The following is a 26793-nucleotide window of genomic DNA, read 5'->3' as shown; positions in this document are numbered from 1 at the left end:
AGGGATCTGCTCCCCCTGCAGCTGAGGAGTGATGGGTGCAAGAAGCAGCAGGGCGTGGGGTAGGGGGGCTTGCAGAGCTTCCTGAAGCTGGGGGAGAAATCTGGGGGTGGGTCTGAGCCAGCCCTGGGTGCTGTGCAGGGGTAGAGGAAGTCCTGTCTTCCTTAGCCCAGCCAGGACTAGCAGCCGAGGCCGGCACAGGGTAGGAGCCACTAGCCAGGTCTTCCTCAGTCCCGCCCCCTGCCCCACAGTGATTTACCGCTCTGCCAGCTGCCCTGGGCACCTGAAACATACTGCTGGCGAGGGTCACATGACTGCTCTTGTGGCTTCCCTTTGCTTCCCCGTCAGAGTCATTTTTCTGCGGGGAAACAAAGAAATCTATAGGGGACATAAATTCTGCACATGCGCAGTGGTGCAGCATTCTCCCAGGAGTAAATGTATGGAATCATTAAAAACAGTAGGAACATAAGAATTATCATTTAGATCGGCTCCATGGTCCATCTCTTCTAGTATCGTGTCTTTAACAGTGTCCAGCACCCGATGCTTCCCTGCGATAGGCAGGTATGAGGTAATCTGTCCCCCCACCCCCAAAGGTCTCATCTTAATCCCTAATACAGATTAGTTTAAAACCTGAAGCATGAGGTTTTATATCTTTTCTAAAATGTTTGTTAGCATTTAGTATGTAACTGGGTAATCTTGTTATCAGTATAAATGTCCAGTAACTTTTTGATTCTTGCAAAGTCTTGTTCACTGTGACATTATAGGGCAAGGGGTTCCACAGTCTAATTGCACATAGTTTGGAGAAGTGTTTCTTTTTATCAGTTTTGAATTTGCCATTTTTAATGTCATTGAAAATAAGGTTCTGTTGCGTGGTTCCTGAATCTATTTATACTGATAGGCATTGCACTATAGGAATGGTTAAAAATGGAAAAAATAAGCATTGAATCATTTCCAGCTGACCACAGGTGACTAAATATGAATCCAACAAAAGGCACCTGTGAGTTTTTAGTATAATTGCATATTCAGTTGTACACACCTATAATTATTTGATCTGAATGCTAGAAATTGAACATTGTATTAAATTTGATAAACATAAGCACATATTTTGTATGAAGAAATGCACTTTCAAATATTGTATACCTCTTTATTTTCTTCCTGTTTTGGAAATAGATACTGTGTGAGCATTTATTATTAGTAAAAACAATGTATATAATAATGTATGTTTATATGGTGCTTTTACAAACAGAATAAGATGTGGTCCAAGACCCAGTGGTCTTAGCCTTTAGGTAGGCAAGATGGATGGACAACTAAATATGGCATAGCATTTCAGGAAAGGGAGGATATGGGGAGAAGTAAGAAAGCATTCCTTGATGTGTATGTGTTTTATGGAGGCATATGACAGAGTGAGTGAGAAATGCAAACTGAGAGGGAGACTTGCTTTCTTAGAAAGCAGTATGAAAGAAAGGAGAGGGAGAAAGGATTGGAAGGAACATAGAAGTGATTTGGAGGTTGGATAAATAAGAGCAGAGTTATAGGTACGGGGTGAAATTTATATAAGTGCCTTTAAGGTGAGGACAAGGAATTTTGGGGTGGGGGTTTGTTTGTTTGTTTTTAGGATGAAACAAGAATTAATGAAAGGATTGAAATAGGTTGCAAGTGCTTTGGAGAATAGGATTAAAATTCAAAATGATCTGGATAAACTGGACAAATGGGGGTCAATACGGTGAAATTCAATAAGGACAAATGCAAAGTGATTAACTTGGGATGGTAAAATCACATACAAAATGGGAAATGACTGGCTAGGAAGGAGTAGGCTGGGGGTCATAGTGGATCACAAGCTAGATATGTCAACAGTGTAATGCTGTGGGGTTTTGTGTTTTTTTGTTTTCTTTTTTTAAAGCAAAAATCATTCTGGGATGTATTAACAGGAGTGTTATAAGCAAGACACAAGGAGTAATTCTTCCGCTCTAGTCTGTGCTGATAAGGCCTCAACTGGAATAGTGTGTCCAGTTTTGTGTGTCACATTTCAGAAAAGATGTGGACAAATTGGAAAAAATCCAGAGGAGAGCAACAAAAATGACTAAAGGTCTAGAAAACGACCTATGAGGAAAGATTGAAAAAATTGGGTTTGTTTAGTCTGGAGAAGAGAAGGCTGAGGGGGGACAAGATAACAGTTTTCAAGTATGTAAGATGTTGTTACAAGGAGGAAGGAGAAAAAATTGTTCTTGTTAACCTCTGAGGATAGAACAAGAAGCAATGGTCTTAAATTGCAGCAAGGGAGGTTTGGGTTGGACATTAGGGAAAAAATCCTAACTGTCCGGGTAGTTAAACACCAGAATAAATTGCCAAGGGAGGTTTTGGAATCACCGTTTTTGGGGTTTTTTAAGAGCAGGTTAGACAAAACCTGTCAGGAATAGTGTAGATAATGCTTAATCCTGCCTTGAATGTAGCGGACTGGACTAGAAGACCTTTTGAGGTCCCTACCAGTCTTCTAATTCGAGGGCAGAAGAGTGGTGAAAAGTTCAGCTCATTGGGAAAATAATTTAACTAGTAGCAGATTTGAGAAGGATGAAAGGAAGAGAGCCCTTTTCATTGGCACCTTTTGTAGGGGGCATACACTCATATATGTTAAATACTGACCATGTTAGGAGATGTGAGCATCTTTAAACCTCAGCTTCATTAATTGTTGAGAAGCAGAATCTCATAATTCTGTCTGCATTGTTTATAAGTTTTACAAATTAGGCATAAGTTCTTCAGAAAAAAACAGGTTTTGGTCCTTGGGTAAACTTGTATAAGGTTTTTCCTGATATTTGAATTGGAAGTCATCTTGTTCCTAGCACTGATATTACTACATAGCCGTAGTAACTGAATCTCCTTTAGGAAAGTGTGCATTACAGTGTACTGCACACCACTATCATCAGTAAGTGTGAAAATATACTAGGATGAGTAGAAGATATAGGCTTAATAGAGACATAGGGAGAATATATTATGAATACAATAATATTTTGTTGCTTGATAATTACAATGTACATATAGTTTTGAATTAATCTTTTCTAGCAATGGAGAATACAACTTCAAGTATAGAATCTGAATACATCAAGAACCTCCAGCAACAAATCTACTTCCTTGAACTGGAAGCCAATTTTCTATATCCTTCAATATACCTTGCTAAAAAATGAGATAAATATACCGTACTCAAGAAAAACTTATCTTGGAAATAAATTAAGATCACACAAGCTGAGTAAAACATTTTAACTGTTTAGTGTTATGATTTTGATTAAAGAAAAACTTTTTCTGCACTTTATGTAATTAATTTAAAATCACTTTTTGACCTTAACTTTCCATTATTACGCGTGAACAGACTAAAAAAGCCACTGATCTTCAACCCCGCATTACCTCTGAAACTGAACACTTGCTTCAAAAGCTACAGGTACGTTTTTCCAGTTATACAACTTTATTTTCATGTGAATAACTCTGTGGTCCATTCAGTTTCTATCAAGTACTGTAGCTTTTTTGCACTTTGGGTTTTTTTGTCTTTTGGGGTGTTTTTGTAAATTAAAGTGAAATATTGTGTCAACTTGAAACATAGCATCAAAGAATGAGTTAAAATAGTTTCAGCTACTGCACATGTTCTGAGTCCTCCTGCCTAGTGTTATGATTTTTGTGACGGTGCTGCCCGTGGGAGCCAGCTGAGGTCACTCAATCAGGGTGAACTGCAAACCAAACGGGGCAGACAAACCCCAAATGCTGGTGGTTATTCCAATACTTAGATTTACCAACCAGCACAAAACAGCTTCTACAGTACCTCACTGGTCAGTTAGAAGTCCAAACCACGCAGTTCCCTTAAAGTGCCCAGCCTCAGGCCTCCGTCCAGACACACCTGTCAGATATGATGATGATTCCTAAGAATCTTACTTCATCATATAAAAGAAAAGGTTCTTCCAATCCCAAAGGATCAGCCACATACCCAGGTCCAATTACAACTTAGATCTTACCCAAAATACACGCTATAGCCAATTCTTATCAACTAAGCTAAAATTTATTTAAAAAAGAAAAGAGGGAGAGTGTTGGTTAAAAGATTAATCTACAGACAGACTTGAATTCAATTCTTGAGGTTCAGATACACAGCAGAGATGAGCTTGTAGTTGCCAAAAGTCCTTTAAGGCCTGGTCTACACTAGGACCTTAAATCGAATTTAGCAGCGTTAATTCGAACTAATCGCTCAACCGTCCACACCAGGAAGCCATTTAATTCGAACTAGGGGGCTCCTTAGTTCAAATTTGGTACTCCACCCCGACAGGTGGAGTAACGCTAAATTCGCACTTGCTAGCTCGAATTAGGCTAGGTGTGGATGCAAATCGAACTTAGTAGCTCCGGGAGCTATCCCACACTGCACCACTCTGTTGACGCTCTGGACAGCAGTCCGAGCTTGGATTTTCTGAGCAGCCACACAGGAAATGACCCGGGAAAATTTGAATTCCTTTTCCTGTCTGGACAGTTAGAATCTCATTTCTTGCTTTGACATCGGGGCGAGCTCCGCGGCACCTGCAACGATGCAGAGCTCTCCAGCAGAGGAGTCAGCCCAATTGAAGAATAGAAAGAGATCCCCAGCATGGACAGACCGGGAAGTCCAGGATCTGATCGCTGTGTGGGGCGAGGAGTCTGTGCTGTCGGAGCTGCGCTCCAACAAGCGTAATGCAAAGACCTTCGAGAAGGTCTCCCAAGCCATGACACAGAAAGGATACAGCCAGGATGCAATGCAGTGCCGTGTGAAAGTCAAGGACCTGAGGCAAGGCTATCAAAAAGTCAGAGCGGCAAACGGACGCTCCGGAGCACAGCCCCAGACATGCCGCTTCTACGAGGCACTGCATGCCATTCTCGGTGGGTCTGCCACCACTGTCCCACCAGTGACCGTGGACTCAGTGGATGGCATAGTGAACCAGGACAGTTCCTCCTCGATGTTCGCCGATGGGGAAGATGAGGAAGGGTCTTTTGAGGACGGCGCAGGCGACAGCGAACACAATGCCGCTTTCCCTGACAGCCAGGATCTCTTCCTCACCCTCACAGAGATCCCCTACCAACCCTCCCCGGCCGTGAACCCGGACTCAGAGTCAGGGGAAGGATCAGGCGGTAAGTCGTATAAACAAGAAAACATTTATTTGTACGAAAACATGTATACAAAAAATAGAAATTCTATATCTAAATACTATATCTAAAAGTTTTTAACGGGAAACTATACGAACAGTAGGTCCACACAGATTGGGATGGAACAATAGTCCTCCATGGACAATTCCACAAATTCGTTAAAAAGTTCCTCAAATACCCTCCGCAGGAGGTTTCTAGGAAGAGGTGCCTTATTTGGTCCTCCGGTGAAGCACACTCTTCCACGCCACGACATCCGTAGATACAGGGGAACCATCGCCTCAACCAGCATGGCCGCGTAGGGTCCCGGTCGGTGAAGTGCTTCCCTTAACATCCTGTCTTTCTGTACTTGAGAGACCCGCCTCAGGGTAATCTCGTTCATGAAGTGCTGCATCTAATTAGGGCAATTAGCGAATAGTTACTGTTCTTAATGGTTTACTTATACTTTGCATAACAAAGCCCCTCGCTTAGCAGCCACGTGCTGTAGGCCACAGAGGAAAACCATACATTGATCTTTCCCCTGCAGTGTCGGGAGTGGCTGGAAAAGGGTCATAGTATCTGATTTCCAGATTGCCTTTAGCAGGAGGGCACAGCTATCCGTTAACTGATAAGCATAATGTACTGTAAGGCTTACCAGGACTGTCTGCTAGACGGATTCAGCTATCTCTCCCGACTTCTCCGCTCTCCTGTGCAATGCCACAGCCAATCAGAGCGTAGCCCAAAATGTCGTGCTTCTCTTGAGACCACGTGAGACTTGTTGCCCGGTACGGTCTTGTTCATAGAAATTGACTAGACGGTGTTCACTGTTCGCAAAAATGTATCTGTTCAAGGAAATCACTAACTTTCCCCATCACACAGCTTCGGCTCTTTCCTGGACTGCCCCGGCATCCCCCTCGCAGAGACTGGCAATGATTAGACGGCGAAAGAAGAAGACTAGGGACGAGATGTTCGCTGAACTGATGGCCTGCTCCCGAGCAGAGGCTGCAGAGCAGAAACACTGGAGGGAGACCCTATGTGAGCAGCATCGCACACTCATGGAACGTGAGGATAGGTGGCGGCAGGAAGACCAGCAGACCACCCAAACGCTGCTTGGTCTCATGAAGGAACAAACGGACACGCTTCGTCGCCTTGTTGATGTCCTGCAGGACCGCAGGCTGGAGGACAGGGCCCCCCTGCAGTGTCTCTGCAATCTCCCTCCCCCGCCAAGAGGTCCTGGCCCCCCCTCACCCAAAAGTATAAGACGGAGGGGCGGTAGGGGCCGTGAGAACTGTCACTGAACCAGAGCAGAGCGACCGTGTACCCCGCACTTCTCACGTTAGAAATTTGTAGAAGTGCTTCCCTTATAGGCTCAGCCAGTCCCAAATCCATACTAAATACACTAATTCGAACTTCTGAGCCCACATTAAGGGAGCCGGCGTCGACTTTGGAAGCGGTGCACTGTGGGAAGCTATCCCACAGTTCCCGCACTCCCCGCTGCCCATTGGAATGCTGGGTAGAGCTCGCAATGCCTGCTGGGTGAAAAAATGTGTCGAGGGTGGTTTTGGGTTACTGTCGTCATTGAACCGTCAATCACGCCCTCCCTCCCTGAAAGCGCCGGCGGGAAATCTGTTCGCGCCCTTGTCTGGTCGGTTACAGCGCGGACGCCACAGCACTGCGAGCATGGAGCCCGCTGCGATCATCGCTGCACTTATGGCCGTTGTCAACTCCTCACACCTTATCGTCCACCTCTTCCACAGTCAGCTGCTGAGAAACCGGGCGAGGAGGCTCCGGCAGCGCGGTGAGGAGAGTGGCGCAGACCTCTCAGAAAGCAGGGTACGCCGCGCAGTGGAGATCATGGTGGCAATGGGTCACGTTCATGGTGTGGAACGGCGATTCTGGGCCCGGGAAACAAGCACAGACTGGTGGGACCGCATAGTGCTGCAGGTCTGGGATGACACAGAGTGGCTGCGAAACTTCAGGATGCGTAAGGGCACTTTCCTTGAACTCTGTGACTTGTTGTCCCCTGCCCTGAAGCGCCAGGATACACGCATGTGAGCAGCCCTGAGTGTGCATAAGCGAGTGGCCATAGCTCTCTGGAAACTAGCAACGCCAGACAGCTACCGGTCAGTAGCGAACCACTTTGGCGTGGGCAAATCTACCGTGGGGGTTGCTGTCATTCAAGTAGCCCACGCAATCGTTGAGCAACTGCTCTCAAAGGTAGTGACTCTCGGAAATGTCCAGGTCATCATAGATGGCTTCGCCGCGATGGGATTCCCAAACTGCGGTGGGGCTATAGATGGGACTCACATCCCTATCCTGGCACCAGCCCACCAGGCCAGCGAGTACATTAACCGAAAGGGCTACTTTTCAATGGTGCTGCAAGCTCTGGTGGACCATAGGGGACGTTTTACCAACATCTTCGTCGGGTGGGCGAGCAAGATTCATGACGCGCGTGTGTTCAGGAACTCTGGTCTGTTCAAACGCCTCCAGGCAGGTACTTTCTTCCCGGACCACAAAATAACGGTTGGGGATGTGCAGATGCCTACAGTGATCCTCGGGGACCTGGCCTACCCGCTAATGCCCTGGCTCATGAAGCCCTATACAGGCGCCTTGGACAGTGAGAAGGAACTCTTCAACTACCCGCTGAGCAAGTGCAGAATGGTGGTGGAGTGTGCTTTCGGACATCTCAAGGGGAGATGGCGGAGCTTACTGACTCGCTCGGACATCAGCGAAAAGAATATCCCCGTAGTTATTGCTGCTTGCTGTGTGCTCCACAATCTCTGTGAGAGCAAGGGCGAGACCTTTTTGGCCGCTTGGGAGGTTGAGGCAAATCGCCTGGCTGCTGTTTACGATCAGCCAGACACCCGTGCCGAGAGAATATCCCAGCGGGAAGCGATGTGCATCCGGGAGGCTTTGAAAGCTAGTTTCCTCGCAGAGCAGGGTAACCTGTGACTGTCCACTTGATTTTAAGAGAGCCTGATCATGGGCCTGTGTCTGTATGTGTCGAGTTAGATCTGAGCTCACAAACCCGGTTCTCCAAGTTTCCCCCACTTCCAAAGCACGTTTTAAAACTAATGAAATGTTACAGTAATTAATAATAAATCTTTCGTTGACTTTGCATTTCTGTTTCTTGGTTGAAACATGGAAGCATACTGTGCTGGGTTCGGTGTGCACTGATGTACAGACCGCTTGTCCAAAACAGGACGGACAGCCTCCTGCTCCTACATAGGTCTGTGGGGTGGGGGACGGTTTACGGTGGTTGTGCATGTAGGGGTGGGTTTGCAGGAATGGGTGGGTTTGCAGGAAGGGGCGAGGGGTGCCGTCTTTGGATAGGGGTTTGCATGACGGCTGTGGGCTGTGGGTTTGGGCGTTGGAAGGGGTGAGGGGTGTGGGGGAAGGGTGAGTATCTGTCCCTGGATGAGGGCTCTTTTTGGGGCTCAGGGCAGCGGGGAGGATCGTGGCTACGGTCGAAGTGCATGTTAAGGGAAGCCTGCCTTTACATTCGGGGATGGCAGGCACCAGGACCCTGGACAAGCATACACATCAACGAAAGACCCGGGGCAGCATACACCACACAGACTGACCCTGGTGCCTAGTGACTGCAGTCTGTGTGTGCCCTGCAGTTGACCCTGCCCCCAAGTCTGTACCATGGTACTGTGGGCTATGCACTGCAATTACAATTCCCCCCACACACAAAGTCTTCTGACATGAGAAACGTGACGGAAACAGTGAGTAACAGCAAACCGCTTTTAATAATGTAGTACACAGTGGGGGGTTGAAACTTGGAGTTGGGACTGGGTGATGCTGTAAGGAAAGAACTTGTACAAATTTACAGCGCGAGAGGTGTCTTGAACATTAGCGCTCTGCTGCGGTGCAGTGACAGTTCTCACGGCCCCTACCGCCCCTCCTTCTTGTAACTTTGGGTGAGGGGGGGACAGGACTTCTTGGCGTTGGAGGGCGGTTGCAGATGCAGTGCAGGGGGGCTCTCTCCTCCTGCCTGCGGTCCTGCAGAACATCTACAAGGCGCCGGAGCGTGTCCGTTTGCTCCCTCATTAGACCAAGCAGCGTTTGAGTCGCCTGCTGGTCTTCCTGCCGCCACCTATCCTCCCGTTCGATGTGTGTGCGATGCTGCTGACACAGGGTCTCCCTCCACTGTCTCTGCTCTGCCGCCTCCGCTCTGGAGCAGGCCATCAGTTCCTGGAACATGTCGTCCCTAGTCTTTTTCTTTCGCCGTCTAATCTGAGCCAGCCTCTGCGAGGGGGATGCCGGGGCAGTCCGGGAAAGAGCCGAAGCTGTGTGATGCGAAAAAGTAGGTGATTTCCTTGAACACATACATGTTTGCCAACAGTGAACACAGTCTAGTCAGTTTCAGTGAACAAGACCATACAGGGCACCAAGTCTCAGGAGATCTCAGAACTAGTTCGAGATTTCGGAATACGCTCTCATTGGCGGCGCCATTGCACTGGAGAGCGCACAAGCGAGGAAAGACAGCTGCATCCCTCTTGCACAAAGTCCTGGTAAGCCTTACAGTACATACTGCTTATCAGTTAGTGGATAGCTGTGCTCTCCTGCTAAAGGCAATGTGCAAAGCAGAAAGGATGAGCCTTTTGCAACCCCTCCCGCCAGTGCACAGGAACGATCAATGGATGCTTGTTCTCTGTGGCCTGTAGCACGTGGCTGTTAGGCGAGGGTCATTGTTATGCAACCTAATTTTAAACCATTAACAATAGTAACACTACACTAATTGCCCTACTTAGATGCAGTATTTGCAGAACGAGATCACCCTGAGGCGGGTCACTCGTGCCCAGAAAGACAGGATGTTACGGGACGCACTGCACAGACCAGGACCATATGCAGCAATGCTAGTAGAGGCGATGATTCCTCTCTATATTCGGATGTCCTGGCGTGGAAGAGTCTGCTTCCACGGAGCGCCCAACAAGGCACCTCTTCCGACGAACCTCCTGCGGAGGCTTTGCGAGGAACTGAATGACACCTTCTTGGAATTGTCGATAGAGGATTATTATTCTATCCCCATTTGTGTGGACCTTCTTTTCATATAGTTTAATATTTAGAATTTTGTAAATACTGTTTCTATTTTTTCTATAACAATGTTATAAAAAATAAATGTTTATACGTGTGTAGCACTTACCGCCTGATCCTTCCCCTGATTCTGAGTCCGGGTTAACGGCAGGGGAGGTTGGTAGGGATCTCTGTGAGGGTGATGAAGAGATCCTGGCTGTCAGGGAAAGCGGGAGTGTGTTCGCTGTCGCCTGCGCCATCCTCAAAAGACCCTTCCTCATCTTCCCCATCGGCGAACATCGAGGAGGAACTGTCCCGGTACACTATTCCGTCCTCGGAGTCCACCGTCACTGGTGGGGCAGTGGTGGCAGACCCACCTAGAATGGCATGCAGTGCCTCGTAGAAGCGGCATGTCTGGGGCTGTGCTCCGGAGCGTCCGTTTGCCGCTCTGACTTTTTGATACCCTTGTCTTAGGTCCTTGACTTTCACGCGGCACTGCATCACATCCCGGCTGTATCCTTTGTCTTTCATGGCTTTAGAGACCTTCTCGAAGGTCTTCGCGTTCCGCTTGCTGGAGCGCAGCTCCGAGAGCACAGACTCCTCGCCCCACACAGCGATCAGATCCATGACTTCCCGGTCAGTCCATGCTGGGAACCTCTTTCTATTCTGGGATTGCCCGGACTCCTCTGCTGGAGAGCTCTGCATCGTTGCAGGTGCTGCGGAGCTCGCCCCAATGTGCAACCAGGACGTCAGATTCAAAGTGCCCAGACAGGAAAATGAATTCAAATTTTCGCGGGTCATTTCCTGTGTGGCTGGCCAGAGAATCCAAGCTCGGACTGCTGTCCAGAGCGTCAACAGAGTGGTGCAGTGTGGGATAGCTCCCGGAGCTACTAAGTTCGATTAGCATCCACACCAAGCCTAATTCGAGCTAGCCATGTCGAATTTAGCGTTACTCCACCTGCCGGGGTGGAGTACCAAATTCGAACTAAAGAGCCCTGTAGTTCGAATTAAATGGCTTCCTGGTGTGGACGGTTGAGCGGTTAGTTCGAATTAACGCTGCTAAATTCGAATTAAAGTCCTAGTGTAGACCAGGCCTAAGAAAAGTCTTGGCGCAGGAAGGAGCCATGCACCACCTAAATCCATGTTCTAATCTAAGTGAGGGAATACATTTAGTGAGCAAAACAGATCATTTTTTAAAAGCTTCAGTATATTTCTATGTAAATAAATATGGAAAAAGCATTTTTGTTCACTTAGCTTATGTCAGCAAAAGGAGGTATTTTGTCTCCTAGGGCTTCACAACTTTGCTAAATCTGTCATGTTCATGCATAAATCTTTTATTGATAGCCCACCATGACAGAAAAAGGAAATGATCAAGTGGGTTAAAGGAGTTGACATTTGATTGATTGTGTGTTGGTGGGTTACATCATGTTTAAGTAATTTTATATGACATGCTGGTTTGTTATCATGCTCTTAGTGAATCTGTGGAGGAGTTAATTTTAGTTAATAACAAACTAGTAAAGGAACAGCACATCAGATATAGGTTGTTATAAATCAAATTAAGGAATTTTTATGAGACAATTCTGTGTATAAGCAAAAGGAAAAAATACGACCATTTGACTGAATAAGGATATTGTGTTCTTTGCTTATGAATTGGAAAGTAAAATCACTAGTAGACATAAGCTACAGAGTTCAGTTCAGAAATATATTGAAGTGGGACCTCCATGGGTCTGCAATGGGAGCTGGAATGAATGCTAAGCACTTTTGAAAACCTGACCACCTATTTAGGAGCCTGATTTTAGGCTTTTTTTTTTTTTAAAAACGCTAGCCTAAAACCACATTTTAAAAGAGGTGAAGTCTTCTAATGCCATATAAATTTACATCCTTTTCAAGATTTTCCCAGAACTGTGGACCATAAAGGTTCATCAGTGGTATATTTGAAGTTGATTTTAGCTATACTATGTCCCTTGTTGTACATCAGCTGCAAGGTCTTTGGGGCTGGGAGTGTCTCTGTTTTTGTACCTTGTGCATCACCAACCATATTGGTAATAAATAATAAAATATGTATACATGATATAAGATATGTCAGTTTCTTTAAAACAGGTCATACTGGCTCAGGGGTCTTCTGCATATGTTTGCTATTGAGGGTCTTCCCACTTTTTTTGCTTTAGGGCCTACCAAAACTTGAAGCCCATGTCATAGCCATAATCAAAAAAGAAAATAATCTCCCTAAATTCTCATGTCATATTTCATCTTAGAGTAGACATTTTCTGGGAAATTTTGGGGGAAAAAATCAGAAAAGGAGTTAAGGCAGTGGTGGGCAAACTTTTTGGCCCGAGGGCCACTTGGGGGTTGCACAACTGTATGGAGGGCTGTGCCTCCCCAAACAGCCTGACCCCTGTCCCCTATCCGCCCCCTCCCACTTCCTGCCCTCTGACTGTCCCCCTTAGAACTCCCAACTCATTCAACGCCCCCTCCCAGGACCCCTGCCCCCTATCCAACCCCCCTGCTCCTTGTCCCCTGAATGCCGCACCCTCTAGCCACACCCCTGCCCCCTGTCAGCTTCCCCCCGGGACTCCCACTCCCTATCCAACCGCCCTGCTCCTTGTCCTCTGACCACCCCCTCCTGAGACCCCCCGCTCCTAATTACCCTCCAGGATCCCACCCCCTTATCCAGCCCCCCAGCTCCCTGTCCCCTGACTGCCCTCCCGACCCGTATTCACATCCCTGCCCCCGACAGGCCCCCCAGGACTCCCACTCCCAACCCTCCCTGTTCCCCCTCCCCGGACCGCCCCCCACAGAACCTCCGCCCCATCCAACCTCCCTCTCCTCCCTGAGTGCCTCCCAGGACCCCCTGCTCCCTTACACCCCCCTGCTCTCCGCCCCCTTACCAGCAGCAGGAGCTCGCAGCCACGACACCCGGCCAGAGCCAGCTGTGTTCGCCATGCTAGCCAGTAGGAGCGGTGGGCCAGAGTGTGGCCTGCGCCGCGGTGTGGCTGCAGGGAAAGGGGAATAACGGGGGAGGGGCCGGGGACTAGGCTCCCTCTCCGGGAGCTCGGGGGCCGGGCAGGACGGTCCCGCGGGCTGGATGTGGGCCGTAGTTTGCCCACATCTGAGTTAAGGTGTGTTTGAAAAATTTCTCCGCTGTAGACTATTTGAAAATGTTCCTAAGTTTTTGTTTTCTCATCATAATACTAACTAATATGCGCTGGACCTGCTGAGGAAAAGCGCCTTTTTGTGTATTGGGGATGCTGGTTTGTGGTGCAATTATAAAGATATACAATGAAACCATCAGTAATTACTTCATAAAGATGCATTGAGACCTCTCAAAGAAGTCAAAGCCAGACAAAAATCCTTCGAATGTGACATGGTAACTTCAGAGGATTGTCACATTTTCCACATAATAATTTTAGTTAAATATTTGATAATTTTGGCAGAGTAAAATTTTAAAATGTTTCCTCTTTTTTAAATTTTGCTTTGTTTTTCTTGCATTTGTTAGGGTTCCTCTAACTGTTCAACTAGTTCAGTATTTCCCATATATTCCAAACTTCACACCTACATGTGTTTTGATAACATCCCAGACCCAGGCATTTTAAAAATTAAACACAAACTGTTACTCTATTTATTCAGAATAAAAGCACTGAACTATGCCAAGATTAGCCAAAGGGACTGGTCAGATCTGAGAGTTGCTTCCTTTTTCTGGTGCTGCCAGCCCGACACTCAGAATTGCCAGCCATACTCAATGCATGCTCCTGGTCAGTAGGAAGCCATTTACGCAGTCAAAGGGTTGGAGGTAGACGTTGAGGGAAGGAAGACAGAGTGAGTGGGCCTTCAATGAGAAGGGGGGTTTGCCAGCAAGTGGGGTGTTCTGTTAGAAAGAGGATCGTGTGCAGTGGTGGGGGCCTAGAGTGGCTGAATTCCATGTTTCTGTGCCAAGGTGTTGGCTCATCATTAAGGAGCCAAGGCAACAATGCCATCCAGAGCCCTTGATGTGCTGATGCCTCATCACAAAGGCACTGGGCTTCTCCCTTCCTGAATCAGGCCCTCATAGCTCTGGCTCTGATAAAGACCATGTCCCTTATGGTCTCCCATTTGAATCTGTCCCTTAGCAGGAGAGTTACAGTCTAAATCTTCCACTCTGAGAAGCCTTCATTGCCTTGCTCATGCTCAATATAGTGCATGGAAAAAGATTATTTTCTTTTTAAAGAAATTTTAATTTTAAGCCATGGTGAATCACAAAGTTTTTAAAATGGAAGGAAAAACACATACTGTTTGGTTGTTTACATTGTAAGCAATTGGCTGTTTCTCCAGTATTTTTTAAACTGATCTCTTAAGATGTTATGTTTAAAAATGGTGTTTTTTAAAAAAAACAAAAAACTAATGAAACTGGTAAATGGACATCTATATTTAATGTTAAGGCTTATTATTCATTTAAATGGTTAAAACTGCTTAAATTGAAACAATATTATTGCAAGTACTATAGCAAATGAAACCACCATTTTACATTCATAATTCAAAATTTTAACATGTCTGAACTTAACTGCGTTCAGTGTGAGTATAATAGACATTTGAAACAGATGGTGTGGAATGCTGACACTGTAAATATGCAATTTGTATCTGAATGCATCTATCTGTGTTTAGTCTCTTTTTAAATTTTATTGGTTTGAATTGAGATGCAGCCGACCAGAATAAATGAGCATTTGACACTTGTGGAAATATTTAGTAATAATTAAACATACTTTCACCACAAAAATATTTATATTTTTACAGGAATTACAGTCCCAAGCTGATGGCCTCCATTTGGAACTCAAGCGAAAGGAAGCCAGTTTAAATATGCTGAAAACAGACAGAGAACGAATTAATAACCAGATCAATATTGCAGCTGGTAATTGTTTTTCAGGAATCAAATGTCAACATCTGAATGTGTGTAGGTTTTTTTTTTTACCTTAATACTTTGAGTGGCACAAACTGCAGAGTTTCAGGTTCCAGAAAAGTAGCCGAAGTTCTGTGGCTGTGGCACTAGTGTGGACAACGGGTGAGTCCTTTCCTTTGGTGTCAGGTAGAAATGGATCAATCGAGAGTTGGTGCCAATCCCTTGCTCTTTACAGGCACTCTGTATCCTGGTTGTCCAGTTCCTTTCTGTCTCTCAGTGAATAATTAGAGAGAGAAGATGTGTGAGGTAATATATTTTATTGGACCAACTTCTGTTGGTGAAAGAGACAAGCCTTTGAAATACACAAACTCCTTCTTCACGTCTGGAAAAGGTACTCAGAGTGTCACAGCTAAATATAAGATTGATTAGATTGTTTAGCATAAGTAGTTAGTACATATTCTGAGGGTGGAGGTGAAGTGGCCTTTTAACACACCTGTAGTCACAGGACAAAAAGGGGGCTCAGTGGGTGTGACTGGGATCCCAGTGGGGGCCAGCTGAGGTCCCTCAATTAGGGTGAACTGCAAATAATGGGGCAGACAAATCCCAAAGCTGGTGGATGTGTCAATACTTAGAAGCTGTTTAGTTTTGGCTTTGTAAATCTGTTATACTTTACTGGTTACTGAGAAACCAGCAACACAGTTCCCTTAAAGTAACCCAGGCTCAGGTCTCCATCCAGGTACCAAGTCAAATATTATGAAGATTTCTGAAAATCTTATTTCCTCATATAAAAGAAAAAGTTCTACTAATCCCAAAAGATCGGACATATTACCTCCCTGGTTAACGAATATTCCAGATCTTACCCAAATACACGCTAAAGCCAATTCTTATTAACTAAACTAAAATTTATTAAAAAAGAAAAGAGAGAGAATATGGTTAAAAGATCAATATACATACAGACATGAGTTCAATTCTTAAGGTTTAGATACATAACAGAGATGGTGAGCTTTGTAGTTGCAAAGACTTCTTTTACAATCTAGTCCATAGGTTATAGTCCAATGTTCAATATCATATTCAGGGAGTACCAGCATAACCGGGATCTCAATCTGGTGATTCAAACTTCCCCTGATGAAGCTTAAGCAGATCTGAGGTACAAAGGACTGGGACCCTAGGATCTTTACACAATTTCAGGCCTTTGACAAGTTGGAGTCCCTTGGGGAACAATAGACCCTCATTTCCTAAGTATCATTATTAATCATTCACACAGATTAACATAAGGCAATTTCTCCATTAGAATCATAGAACATCAGGGTTGGAAGGGACCTCAGGAGGTCATCTAGTCCAACCCTCTGCGCAAAGCAGGACCTAATCCCCAACTAAATCATCCCAGCCATGGCTTTGTCAAGCCTGACCCTAAAAACATCTAAGGAAGGAGATACCACCACCTCCCTAGGTAACCCATTCCAGTGCTTCACTACCCTCCTAGTGAAAAAGTTTCCTAATATCCAACCTAAATCTCTCCCACTGTAACTTGAGACCATTAATCCTTGTTCTATCATCTGGTACTGCTGAGAACAGTCTAGATCCCTCTTCTTTGGAACCCCCTTTCAAGTAATTGAAAGCAGCTATCAAATCCCCCCTCATTCTTCTCTTCTGCAGACTAAATAATCCCAGTTCCCTCAGCCTCTCCTTATAAATCATGTGCTCCAGCCCCCTAATCATTTTTGTCGCCTTCCACTGGACTCTTTCCAATTTTTCCACATCCTTCTTGTAGTGTGGATCCCAAAACTGGACACAGTACTCCAGATGAGGCCTCACCAATGCTGAATAGAGGAGAATGATCATGTCCCTCGATCTGCTAGCAGTGCTCCTGCTTATACAGCCCAAAATGCCGTTAGCCTTCTTGGCAACAAGGGCACACTGTTGACTCATCCAGCTTCTCGCCCAGTGTAACCCCTAGGTCCTTTTCTGCAGAACTGCTGACTAGCCACTCGGTCGCTAGTCTGTAGCAGTGCATGGGATTCTTCCTTCCTAAGTGCAGGACTCTGCACTTGTCCTTATTGAACCTCATCAGATTTATTTTAGCCCAATCCTCTAATTTGTCTAGGTCTCTCTTTATCCTATCCCTACGCTCCAGTGTATCTACCACTCCTCCCAGTTTAGTGTCATCTGCAAACTTGCTGAGGGTGCCATCCACGCCATTCTCCAGATCATTAATGAGGATAGTGAACGAAACCGGCCCCAGGAACAACCCTTGGGGCACTCCGCTTGATACTGGCTGCCAACTAGACATGAAGCCATTGATCACTACCCATTGAGCCCAACGATCTAGCTAGCTTTCTATCCACCTTACAGTCCATTAGTTCAGCCCATACTTCTTTAACTTGCTGGCAAGAATACTGTGGGAGACCGTATCAAAAGTTTTGCTAAAGTCAAGGTATATCACGTCTATCACTTTCCCCATATCCACAGAGCCAGTTATCTCATCACAGAAGGCAGTCAGGTTGGTCAGGCATGTCTTGCCCTTGGTGAATCCATGTTGACTGTTCCTTATTGCCTTCCTCTCCTCCAAGTGCTTCAAAATGGATTCCTTGAGGACCTGCTGCATGATTTTTCCAGGGACTGAAGTGAGACTGACCAGCCTGTAGTTCCCTGGATTCTCCTTCTTCCCTTTTTCAAAGATGGGCACTGTATTTGCCTTTTTCTAATTGTCCAGGACCTCCCCCAGTCACCAGGAGTTTTCAAAGATAATTGCCAATGGCTCTGCAATCACATCAGCCAACTCCCTCAGTACCCTGTTCTGCCTGTGCTGTCTTCTATGATTCTTTGAAACTGTGAACTAAAGATCATTTCTCAGTATGAACCATTTGTCAGCTTATTCAATGAGAGTGTTTTTGTAGCTGTGCTGATCCCAGGATATTTGAAAGACAAGGTAGGTGAGGTAATATTTTTTTTTATTGGACCAACTTCTTTTGGTGAGAGAGACAAGCTTTTGAGCTATATAGAGCTCTTCTTTGGGTCCATTGACTGGGCTGAGTGGGAAAGACTACTGGAGGTGCCAGGCCTGGATAGAGGAGCTGATACCTGTGGCCCACTAAGCTGTTAAGAGGAGGAATTGTCAGCTGTATCTTCTGGTCAGGAAAGCCATAAAACCTGACGTTTCCAGTGTAGTAGAGAGTAACTTTCTCCCAGAGAAGTGGAGCCTGGGAAAATCATGGTCTTAATAAAGACACTGGATTTATGACTTATTACAACAATCTGTAACCCACTGTGTCACATGGCCAGAAAGGGTTAAACATCCTGCAAAATTAATAACTGAAATTCAACCCTTAAAGACATATAGAGAGATAATGTTTGTGTTTTTGTGTATTTACATATATATGAGTAGCAGTCAACAATGTAATCAACAGATAATTCAGAGATCAAAAGAACATCCTAGCATTTAAATGAATTGTAAACATGGGATATCTCTGTATTCATCTCTTTGAAATGCATAGCAAATCATCTGTGAATGGTGGAAAAACAGGCAGTTGCCTTATATTAATTCATGTAGCTAAGTACTGGTGATAGTCTGCTTGCCAGGAGCTAGGATTCACAATGTGACTGAGAGACTGCCGAGACTCATCAAGCCCTCGGATCGCTACCCCTTCCTGCTTCTACACATGGGCACTAATAATTCTGCCAAGAATGATCTTGAGCATATCACTGCAGACTGCATGGCTCTGGGAAGAAGGATAAAGGAGTTTGGGTGCAAGTGGTGTTCTCGTCCATCCTCCCTGTGGAAGGAAAAGGCCCGGGTAGAGACCGTCAAATCGTGGAACTCAACGAATGGCTATGCAGGTGGTGTCTGAGAGAAGGCTTTGGATTCTTTGACCATGGGATGGTGTTCCAAGAAGAAGGAGTGCTAGGCAGAGACGGGCTCCACCTAACGAAGAGAGGGAGGAGCATCTTCACAAGCAGGCTGGCTAACCTAGTGAGGAGGGCTTTAAACTAGGTTCACCAGGGGAAGGAGACCAAAGCCATGAGATAAGTGGGGAAGTGGGATACCAGGAGGAAGCACGAGCAGGAGAGCACAAGGATTCCTGCCTCATACTGAGAAAGCAGGATGATCAGCAAGTTATCTTAAGTGCCTATACACAAATTCAAGAAGCTTGGGAAACAAGCAGAGAGAACTGGAAGTCCTGGAACAGTCAAGAAATTATGATGTAATTGGAATAACAGAGACTTGGTGGATGTCATGGATGGATATAAACTGTTCAGGAAGGACAGGCAGGGCAGAAAAGGTGGGGAAGTTGCATTGTATGTAAGAGAGCAGTATGATTGCTCAGAGCTCCAGTATGAAACTGTAGAAAAACCTGAGAGTCTCTGGATTAAGTTTAGAAGTGTGAGCAACAATGGTGGTGTCGTGGTGGGAATCTGCTATAGACCACCAGACCAGGGGGATGAGGTTTTCTTCAGGCAACTAACAGAAGTTACTTGATCACAGGCCCTTGTTCTCATGGGGGACTTCAATCACCCCAATATCTGCTGGGAGAGCAATACAGAGGTGCACAGACAATCCAGGAAGTTTTTGGGAAGTGTAGGGGACAGTTTCCTGGTGCAAGTGCTGGAGGAACCAACTAGGGACAGAGCTCTTCTCGACCTGTTGCTCACAAACAGGGAAGAATTAGTAGGGGAAGCAAAAGTGGTTGGGAACCTGGGAGGCAGTGACCATGAGATAGGAAGAAAGGAAAGCAGCAGAATACGGACCCTAGATTTCAGAAAAGCAGACTCTGACTCCCTCAAGTGGGTTGGTGAATTTCAAGCAAGTTTAATCTGTCTGTCAGATGGCTGGTACACCTGAAATGTCCAGCCAAGCAGTGGCTCTGTGGTTTCCCTGTCCAGCCATCCGCCAGGACTGAGTGACCTCACTGCCCTTCAAAGCTCCCTCACTAAATCCAGATATGGGCAGGAGGCTCAGGACAGTGAAAAGACAGAAATGGTAGGAGATTCTCTCTATGATTCTTACTACAAGCTACTCCTTTCTCCTCCCTCCCTCCCCCCCTTCCCTTCTGAGGGAGAAGCAGAAATTCAGCTCACAGGGCCAGACTTAGGGCCTTTGAGACATACATCTTTGACCCCTTCCTGGTTCATCTGGGGATGGACTTTTTTGTGTATATATATGGGGTATATAAACCCAATTAAAATTACATATAAAGTACAATATGGTAACTGTCAGCACTGCTCAAAACTAGACTTAAGACTAGAATTGATTGGCTACCTTGCTGATAGGGGAACCTCTCTAGTATAATTCACTGTCTTTAGTTAGGTCTCTTAGCCATAAAAGAAATTTTGAGACTTTAATTTCGACCTGCAACAGCCCCAAACACTGGGAGGAAGGGACAGGCAGGGCTGTTGTTTGTTTTTTGGTTTATGTTTTCAACCCTGGCTGCTTAAAGGAATGATGATTCCAAATGCAAAGAAATAAGCAGTGGCCCTAGGCCAATGGTGTTAATTCTTAATGGTAATGTGATTAATTAGATGTCTGTGAAAGATTTTAGACATGAAAAGGTAGTATATAAGTATGAAGGTTACTGGGTTTGCACATTAACATTTGTAAATATTGCAGAAACCATACAGGTTAATGTCACTTTTCTGTGCATGATCACGAGAGTATAATTTTAATTTTCTATACTATATATATGAAGTATTTAAGTGGGTTCTGTATCTCAAGTGTTCCAAGAATATTGTTGAACAATTTCTTTCATGTAATAATCAAGAGGGCAATCAAATAAAATAGATACAGTATGCAATTTACTACTCGCTAAGATGATGTTGAAAAGATTTACGTTTAGTTTTTCTTTTAGTGAATATGTATATGTTTTGCACAACAGATGTGAATACTGCAGTTTTAATGCATTCTTAGTTGCATCCAACTCTAGTCATGTGAAAAAGGAAGAAAGGTGATCATAGAGATGTAAAGAAAAAAAGTGGGTTGGTGAATTTCAAGCAAGTTTAATCTATAAATATCTGTTATATTAAACTATAACACTCTGTTTTTTCCATAGAACCACAGAGGTTCACATGCAGCTTAAACAGCATTGCAAAATGTGATTTATTTTTTTAAAGGCTTTTAAAAAATATATTTGGCACCATCAAGTGGTAAAATTGTGTATTGCCACTTCAAATCAACAGCTCATTGTGGTAAGCAGGGAAAAAGCCAGATCAAACCTCATAGGCCCTACCAAATTCACGGCTATGAAAAACATGTCACAGACCGTGAAATCTGGTATCCCTCTGTGAAATCTGGTCTTTTGTGTGCTTTTACCCTATACAGTAATATACAGATTTCATAGAGGAGACTGGTGTTTCTCAAATGGAGAGTCCTGACTCAAAAGGAAGTTGCAGGGGGGTCGCAAGGTTATTTTAGGGGAGTTGCAGTATTGCCACTGGGCAGCTGAAGAGCAGCAGCTGTTGGCCAGGTGCCCAGCTGTGCAGGTAGCAGCGTAGAAGGGTGGCAGTACCATATCATGCCATTCTTACTTCTTGCACTGCTGCCAGCAGCAGCTCTGTCTTCAGAGTTGGGGTCCCGGCCAGCAGCTACCGCTTTCCAGCTGCCCAGCTCTGAAGGCAGGGCCACTGCCAGCAGCAGTGCAGAAGTAAGGGTAGTTACCCCCACAGTAACCTTGTGACCCTCCCCCAAGTCCTTTTTGGGTCAGGACCCCTACAATTACAACACCATGGAATTTCAGATTTAAATAGCATAAATGAAATTTATGTGTTTTTTTTTAAATACTATGACCGTGAAATTAACCAAAATGGACCATGAATTTGGTAGGGCCCTACTCATAGTAATATGCAACATAACTATAGATACATGGAGGCTTTTTGTTTTGTTCAGCTGTATTTTCTTATTAAATCAAACAGAAAAATTGCCTGATGTAAAATGTAACGTATATACTCGTTCATTAGCCCATTCGTTTATAAGCCAACCTCCCAAAATGGATAGGTAAAAATAGCAAAAACTGTATGACCCTTTCATAAGCTGACCCTATATTTCAGGGGTTGGAAAACTTTGGCTCCTGGCCTGTCAGGGTAAGCCATTGGCAGGCTGGAACGTTTTGTTTACCTGGAACATTCACAGGCACAGAACCCCTCAGCTCCCAGTTGCCACAGTTTGCCGTTCCCAGCCAATGGGAGCTGCAGGAAGTGGCCTCATAATTCTCTACCCCTAAGACTCAATTCACTCTGCTGAATCATCTCATACACCCCCCTCAGAAGGAAGACAGAGGGTACTAAAAGAGGGACCTTGATCTGTGAAGACTTTAGGTATCCCCTTTTCTTAAGGGGATACCTAAACCTAATTTCCCCCATACTAATTTCCCCCTACTGTTACTCACACCTTCTTGTCAACTGTTTGAAATGAGCCACTCTCATTACCACTACAAAAGTGATTTTTCCTCCCTTGGTATCCTACTGTTAATTGAATTGTCTCATTAGACTGACCTCACACTTGGCAAGGCAACTCCCATCTTTTCATGTATTTATACCTGCTCCTGTATTTTCCACTCTATGAATCTGATGAAGTGGGCTCTAGCCCACAAAAGCTTATGTCCAAATTTGTTAGTCTCTAAGGTGCCACAAGGACTCCTCATTGTTTTTGCCTTTTCTTAAGGTCCACTAGCCAAATTCCAGATCTGTTTTACTTCTGGTAGCTGGCCATTTTGGCCTTTTATCTGCACTGAACACAGTGTACAAGTTCCAACAAGTTACGCAATCACACAAAGTACTGATATTAAATTCTAAGCCCTATTTCTATTTAATCTAACTGTGCTGTTCTTGATGCTGTGAGGAAAGTGAAAAATCCACCATGTGTCTGACAGTTTGGCTCAAATGGAAACCCCAAAACAGGTGATCAGTAAAAACCACAGTATCCTAACAGAGAGCAGGGTGGAGAAGCTAAAATTGGAATGGGAGTTTCCAAAAATGGTAAAACGGTTGGCCAGGGTTTAAATTAATGAGAAGGGAGAGGAGGAAGCTGATAAGCTCCCATCTCCCTCTGGCTGTCAGTGGGAAGCAGAGAGCTCATGAGGTAGGAGTGTCTACCCCTGTGTTCCTCCAGTATGCACTCCCTTCCACCTTTTTTTTCATAGAGTTTGCCCCCCTTCCTGCAGCTTCAACTGAGTTTTCCACCTATGGATGATATTCTACCTCTCCCCAGGCCATGGGCTGTTCTAGCTGTTACAGCCTTGAGAATGAAGCAGAACCTGTGGCCTTACCACTTGAGGATCCTGTGACCCTACCCCCACCTGTTCTCTGGTCCCAGTTAGCTTCTGAAGACCTTAGTTACATGCTGTAATTGAGCCAGATCTTTCAAATTATTCGTAATGTGTTTGAATTGCAATAGTGCCCGGAATGTGGTAGGCACTATAGACACACTTATGAAGATGCATTGTCCCTGCCTCAAAGAGCTTATGTTCTAAAAAGACAAAATAAATATATTGAAAGGTGGGAGAAAGGGAAACATTATACCTTTTTCCTATTGTTTTATTTTATTAAACTTGTAACCAATTCCCAAGTGTCTCTGGTCATTATTAGTTTGTAATTCTTATACATGTTGTTACATGCATTTAATATCCCCCAAGTTCCCCTCTTCTCTTTGAACAAGAAAATAGATAAAAGAATCATATCTAGGACTGGAAGGGTCCTCTACAGGTCATCTAGTCCAGTCCCCTGCACTGAGGCAGAACTAAGTATTAACTAGACCATCCCAGAGAGCTGTTTTTCTAACCTTTTCTTAAAAACCGCCAATGACAGAGATTTCACAGCTAAATTTCCTTTGCTACACTTTAAGTCCATTACATCTTGTCCTGTCCTCATTTGATAAGGACTGGAGAACAATTTATCACCGTTCTCTTTATATCTACCTTTTACGTACTTGAAGACGGTTATGTGTCATCCCCCCCCTCCAGCCTTCTCTTCTCCAGACTAAACAAACACAATTTTTTCAATCTTTCCTCATAAGTCATATTTTCTAGACCTTTAATAATTTTTGTTGCTTTCCTTTGGACTTTCCCAAATTTGTCCACATCTTTCCCAAAATGTGGTGCCCTTAACTGGATACAGTACTCCAGTTGAGGTCTTGCCGGTGCTGAGTAAAATAGAATTACTTCTTGGGTCTTGCTTGCAACACTCTTGTTAATACGTCCTAGAATGATGTTTGGGTTGGGGTTTTTTTGACTCATGTTTAGTTTGTGATCCACTATAACCCCCAGATCCTTTTCTGCAGTACTACCTAGGCAATCATTTCCCATTTTATATTTGTTTGATTATTTCTTCCTATGACTAGTACTTTGCATTTGTCCTAACTGAATTTCATCTTGTTTATTTCAGACCATTTATCCAGTTTAAGATTGTTTTGAATTTTAATCCCTTCCTCCAAAGCACTTGCAACCCCTCTTAGCTTGGTATAGTCAGCAGACATTATAAGTGTACGCTCTATGCCATTATCCAAATTATTTATGAAGATATTGAATAAAACTGGACCCAGGGCAGATCCCAGTGGGACCGCACTCAATATGCCCTTTCACTTTGACTATGAACCATTGATAACTATTCTCTGAGTGCATTTTTGCAACTAGTTGTAAACCCACCTTATACTAGGTTTGTCTATGCTATATTTCCCTAATTAGCTAATGAGGTCACGTGAGACAGTATCTAAGATACAGCACATGTACTGCCTCCCTCTCCCCCCATCCACAAGGCTTGTTATCCTGTCAAAGAAGGATATTAGATTGGTTTGACATGATTTGTTCTTGACAAATCCATGTTGACTGTTACTTCTTATCTTCTAGGTGCTTACAAATTGATTATTTGCTCCATTATCTTTCTGAGTACCAAAGTTAAGATTAATTATCTATAATTCCGTGGGTTGTCCTTATTCCCCATTTTATAGATAGGTACTATATTTGCCCTTGTCCGGTCCTCTCGTATCTCTCCTTTCCTCCCCAAGTTCTCTATGCTAATCTTCATGTCATATCTCATTTGGTCTGCCTGTAGCTTGTAACAATTTTTTGTTGTTCACAAACAGATTTAATGGAAGACAGAATAATATAATTTCCCTTTTGTTGTGTTTTTTGCGCAGCAAAGAGGGAGATTTCTGTGCCCTGAGACCTTCTTGCAGCCATTTTAACAAAAATCATATCCAATATTGACATTGTGGCTTTATTGGAAAACCCACAAATTTTACATTCTTGCCTATTAATGTCTTTTCTATCAAACTCTGATGGATCTTTGATCTGTCTGGCCTGATGAAAGAATTCAATATACATATATATCAGTCTAAAATCTTTATTGTTTAGTTTATTTAGAAAGGAACATCACAAAAGTAATTCATTTTAGTAACTCAGACTTGAAGACAGATGCTAACAACTGAAAAAGACTGGGTATTTTTCACTGCTTCTCCCTCTCATGTGACACTTCAAAAGTATACAGTATCTTCATCTTGTAAAGTGGGAACCTGATGTAATCTGTATTGTTGGCAATGCTAAGCTTTTCCCTGTTGGTCACAGGAATAGTGTTTGAAAGTGGATGACTGAGGGTGAAGGCAGACTGCAAAAGAGACAATTATGAGGAGCCTGGGAAAGTAGAAATATAATAGAGAGTATGTTGCTGAACATATAAAGCTATTTTATTTGTGTGATTTTTTTTTTAAATACCTTTTTGTTCCTCCTTATTTCCAATTCCTCATTTAGAGGAGAGTAATAAATGCAGTCATCATGATCATTTCAGTTAGCACTGATCTGGATGCATGTTGTGTTAACTTGATTAAAGAAATAATTGACCCACATTGGGTAAAATAATATGTAGTTAACCTGCAAATATTTGTAATTTTGAGCAATGTTTGCTTACAAATAAAAATGTTGACCTATCCTGAAAAAAAAACTTGAAACCATTAAAATCACTCTTTCCTTTCTTTAGAACTTCATTCTAGAGAGAAGCAGGCTTTAGTAGAGGAGATCATACAACTGAAGAGAAGGAAGGAACAGACAGACAGACAGGCCTCTGAAAAGGAAATGGAGATATTGCGTGCCAGGCAGGAATTAGAACAGCAACAAACCAATCTGAGTAATTGTGAACAGAAAATCCTTGTGATACAGTCAAAGGTACACTGCCTGGTATTGTTTTATTACATCAGTCAGCAGCATTTATGGGTTTTGATTTCTTGTGTTTTATGTCAAGGGAGCGGTTTTTAATAGGAATCAGTGATATATTTATTACTATTAATATATCAGATGGAATTCAGTTGGTCAGAAAAACATTTTTTTTATTGTCCATTTGCAGTTTAGATTCTCATTGTTAAATCTACGGCTATTATAATAAAATCTTTTCATAATACACTGAAAAATCATGCAATGAGCTTTGTGTGGAATCACTATTAACTATGACTAGGGGTCTGATCCTGCACTGTAGTGAGTGTCCTCAAACTCCACTGACATTTTGCTGAAAATGGTACAGAGGCTATGAACAAGGGTGTCTAGATGAGCCTCAGGGTAATTTATTTGTATCACCTTGCACATCACCTCTGAATCCAGCCATTTCCCCCACACACACACACCTGAAATGAATTCACACCCTGCTTCTTATTTCATTAGCAGTCATCCCACAATCAGCAGAGAGTCCAGCCTACCAGCCTACCACACCTTGCCCCCTCAACATTTCCAGTACAACGTGTTTTATGAGGCTTTTCCAAGTAGATTTATACCACAATGTCCATAGTATTCCCTGTACTTAGTATTCAAAGGGATACT

At 44.1% G+C, this 26793-nt stretch overlaps 1 protein-coding gene across 1 annotated transcript in view; it reads left to right on the top strand.

Annotated features, from left to right (window-relative positions):
- Nucleotides 1-26793, top strand: part of LOC120401570 (citron Rho-interacting kinase-like) — a 46737-nt gene that overhangs the window by 2951 nt on the left and 16993 nt on the right. The window contains exons 2-5 of the mRNA XM_039531684.1: nt 3055-3145; nt 3349-3427; nt 14905-15019; nt 25964-26148. Coding sequence (XP_039387618.1) covers nt 3057-3145; nt 3349-3427; nt 14905-15019; nt 25964-26148 — 468 coding nt within the window. The 5' untranslated portion in view covers nt 3055-3056. The remainder of the gene's footprint in view (nt 1-3054; nt 3146-3348; nt 3428-14904; nt 15020-25963; nt 26149-26793) is intronic.

This window comes from Mauremys reevesii, linkage group 3, assembly GCF_016161935.1.
Source record: "Mauremys reevesii isolate NIE-2019 linkage group 3, ASM1616193v1, whole genome shotgun sequence".
NCBI lineage: Eukaryota > Metazoa > Chordata > Testudines > Geoemydidae > Mauremys > Mauremys reevesii.
The sequence above is the reverse complement of the archived record's forward strand: the minus strand, read 5'-3'. Positions and strand labels throughout refer to the sequence as shown.